General features: G+C 45.4%; 1 protein-coding gene across 1 annotated transcript in view; it reads right to left on the bottom strand.

Moving 5' to 3' along the window:
* npnta (nephronectin a) overlaps positions 1-2,500 on the bottom strand; it is a 76,288-nt gene that overhangs the window by 38,478 nt on the left and 35,310 nt on the right. Inside the window, exon 7 of the mRNA XM_071407710.1 lies at positions 1,155-1,274. Coding sequence (XP_071263811.1) covers positions 1,155-1,274 — 120 coding nt within the window. The remainder of the gene's footprint in view (positions 1-1,154; positions 1,275-2,500) is intronic.

Consider the following 2,500-nt stretch of genomic DNA (forward strand, 5'->3'; position numbering starts at 1 on the left):
TGGACCAGACATATAACTCATCCAAATCATCCTACCCTGGAACAGCTATCAACTCTCTCTGGTATAAGAATATTTTGAAGATAAAGTCACCATGCAGAGTTTGAGAGTTTGAGAGGACGATCTCCCCCTGATTGCTTTGGAGTTTGTGTTATTGAAGAACAACATAAATTGCTAACACTGGTGACCCTTGACCTAAGTCATTATTTAAAGCAGACACCGTCTTCCATAAAAAAAACTCCTCTTTCCAAAAAGAGTTGAAGGGGTCTCCTCAAATATTTCCAGAGCCATTGTAACACCTGTGGGCTAGGAACCTCTCTCTCCTTCTACAACAGTGATTGAAACCACACCCCCTCTGCCTCCCCTCAGTCTCAAACTGCGACTGGAGTGCATCGCCTTAAGGCTCAGCCAAGCCAATCGACAGAGCTTGTATTTAAGCTGAGCCAATAGACAGTGCCTGCACTTAGATGTGACATGGATTAACTGCCTCAATTTGTCCATTTGAGATTTACTCATCTGAGTGGTGGCATGTAAAAGAGAGAGAGATCCCTGGTCATTTTACTCCCAGTGAACTTCAGTCAGTGCATTCACCTTCATTAAGAAAGGCCATTATGCAGTCTCCACGTAGTAAAAATGTAATTAGTAGCTAGAGAGAGAGAGAGAGAGAGAGAGAGAGAGAGAGAGAGAGAGAGAGAGAGAGAGAGAGAGAGAGAGAGAGAGAGAGAGAGAGAGAGAGAGAGAGAGAGAGAGAGAGAGAGAGAGAGAGAGGATCACATCACCGTTGAGGTTGTCAAGGACATTCAGAATGCCAATGGGCCAGCAAAGAGTGTTTGAGAATAACAGGTAGGTTTTTCTCCCTGCTGCTGTCTTCCCCATTTAAGGGATTATTTGATTTTCTAACTTGTGTTTTCATTGCTGCCAAAGGTATTTTGTCGAGCTCTGTGGCAATCAAATTTAATTTGATCATCTCTTCAGCAAATTCAAAGGCTGACAAGACAAAAGAAACTCACCCGTCTCACGTTTTTCTATTACAAGAAAAGAAGTAACGCTTCTTCTGGCGTTGAATAATTGAATAAGGCTCACACATCTTGTTGTGTGTGTGTGGATGTGCACGTGTGTGTGCGTGCTGATATATTTAACACTAGAACAGAACATACCCACACAGGTTCTTCCGTCCGGCGCCAGCTGAAGCCCTGGCGACGGGCACTGACAGCGCACCTCTCCCTTCAGCACCTCACAGCCATACTGGCAGTTGGCCATACCACAGGTACGGGTATCTGGAGGGGATACAGCAGCAGGTTATAGCTAGCTCTCTCACGCACACAGTCACACGCACACGCACACACACACACACACACACACACACACACACACACACACACACACACACACACACACACACACACACACACACAGACAGAAACACAGACATGAACACACAAACAAACATTAAGGACACACAGACACACACACAAACATTAAGAACACACACACACACACACACATGAACACACAAACAAACATTAAGGACACACACACACACACACACACAAACATTAAGAACACACACACACACACACACACACACACACATTAAGGGGACACACACAGACATAAACACACACACACACACAAACATTAAGGACACACACACACAAACATTAAGGACACACACACACAGATCACACACACAAGCGGGTGCGTGGACACAGGAAGACTCACAGTGAGGATTAATTACAGCAATATACTCTGGATCACAACCTAGGTAGAGTGGAATATTGGCACTCACAAAATACCCACCCTTCGCCCTCCCTTCACTTTCTTTTCAACCCTTTCTCACCCTCTCTTCTCTTGCCCTCCTGTTTGTCCTGAAAACACCACTCTGTGGTTCCATTCTCATTGGTCGTTCAGGAGTTCAAGCTGCTCTCCAAAATAACATGAAATCATTTCTTTGTGTGGAGGCCTCCCCCCCACTTCTCTTCCACAACATGTCCAAAAAAGGAAATGAAAGTTGCTATGTTTGTTGCTGCAGCAGGTACTCTGGAATAGACTGTAGGAGAAAGAAGGAGGAGGAAAGGAGGGACGCAGGCCAGGCTGATAAAACGTTAGAGTAGCCTGTTGATCAAAGACGATGAGGAGGAGGAAAGGAGGGACGCAGGCCAGGCTGATAAAACGTTAGAGTAGCCTGTTGATCAAAGACGATGAGGAGGAGGAAAGGAGGGACGCAGGCCAGGCTGATAAAACATTAGAGTAGCCTGTTGATCAACGACGATGAGGAGGAGGAGAGGAGGGACGCAGGCCAGGCTGATAAAACGTTAGAGTAGCCTGTTGATCAAAGACGATGAGGAGGAAGAGGAGAAAGAGAGAGGAAGATCAACAAATACTTGAGGTGACCTAACAAAATACATAACTGCCAACTGTGTGGACAAAACATTATGAACACCTGCTCTTTCCATGACCAGGTGAAAGCTATGATCCCTTATCGATGTCACTTGTTAAATCA

The sequence above is a fragment of the Salvelinus alpinus genome, chromosome 6 (assembly GCF_045679555.1).
Source record: "Salvelinus alpinus chromosome 6, SLU_Salpinus.1, whole genome shotgun sequence".
Taxonomy (NCBI): Eukaryota; Metazoa; Chordata; class Actinopteri; order Salmoniformes; family Salmonidae; genus Salvelinus; species Salvelinus alpinus.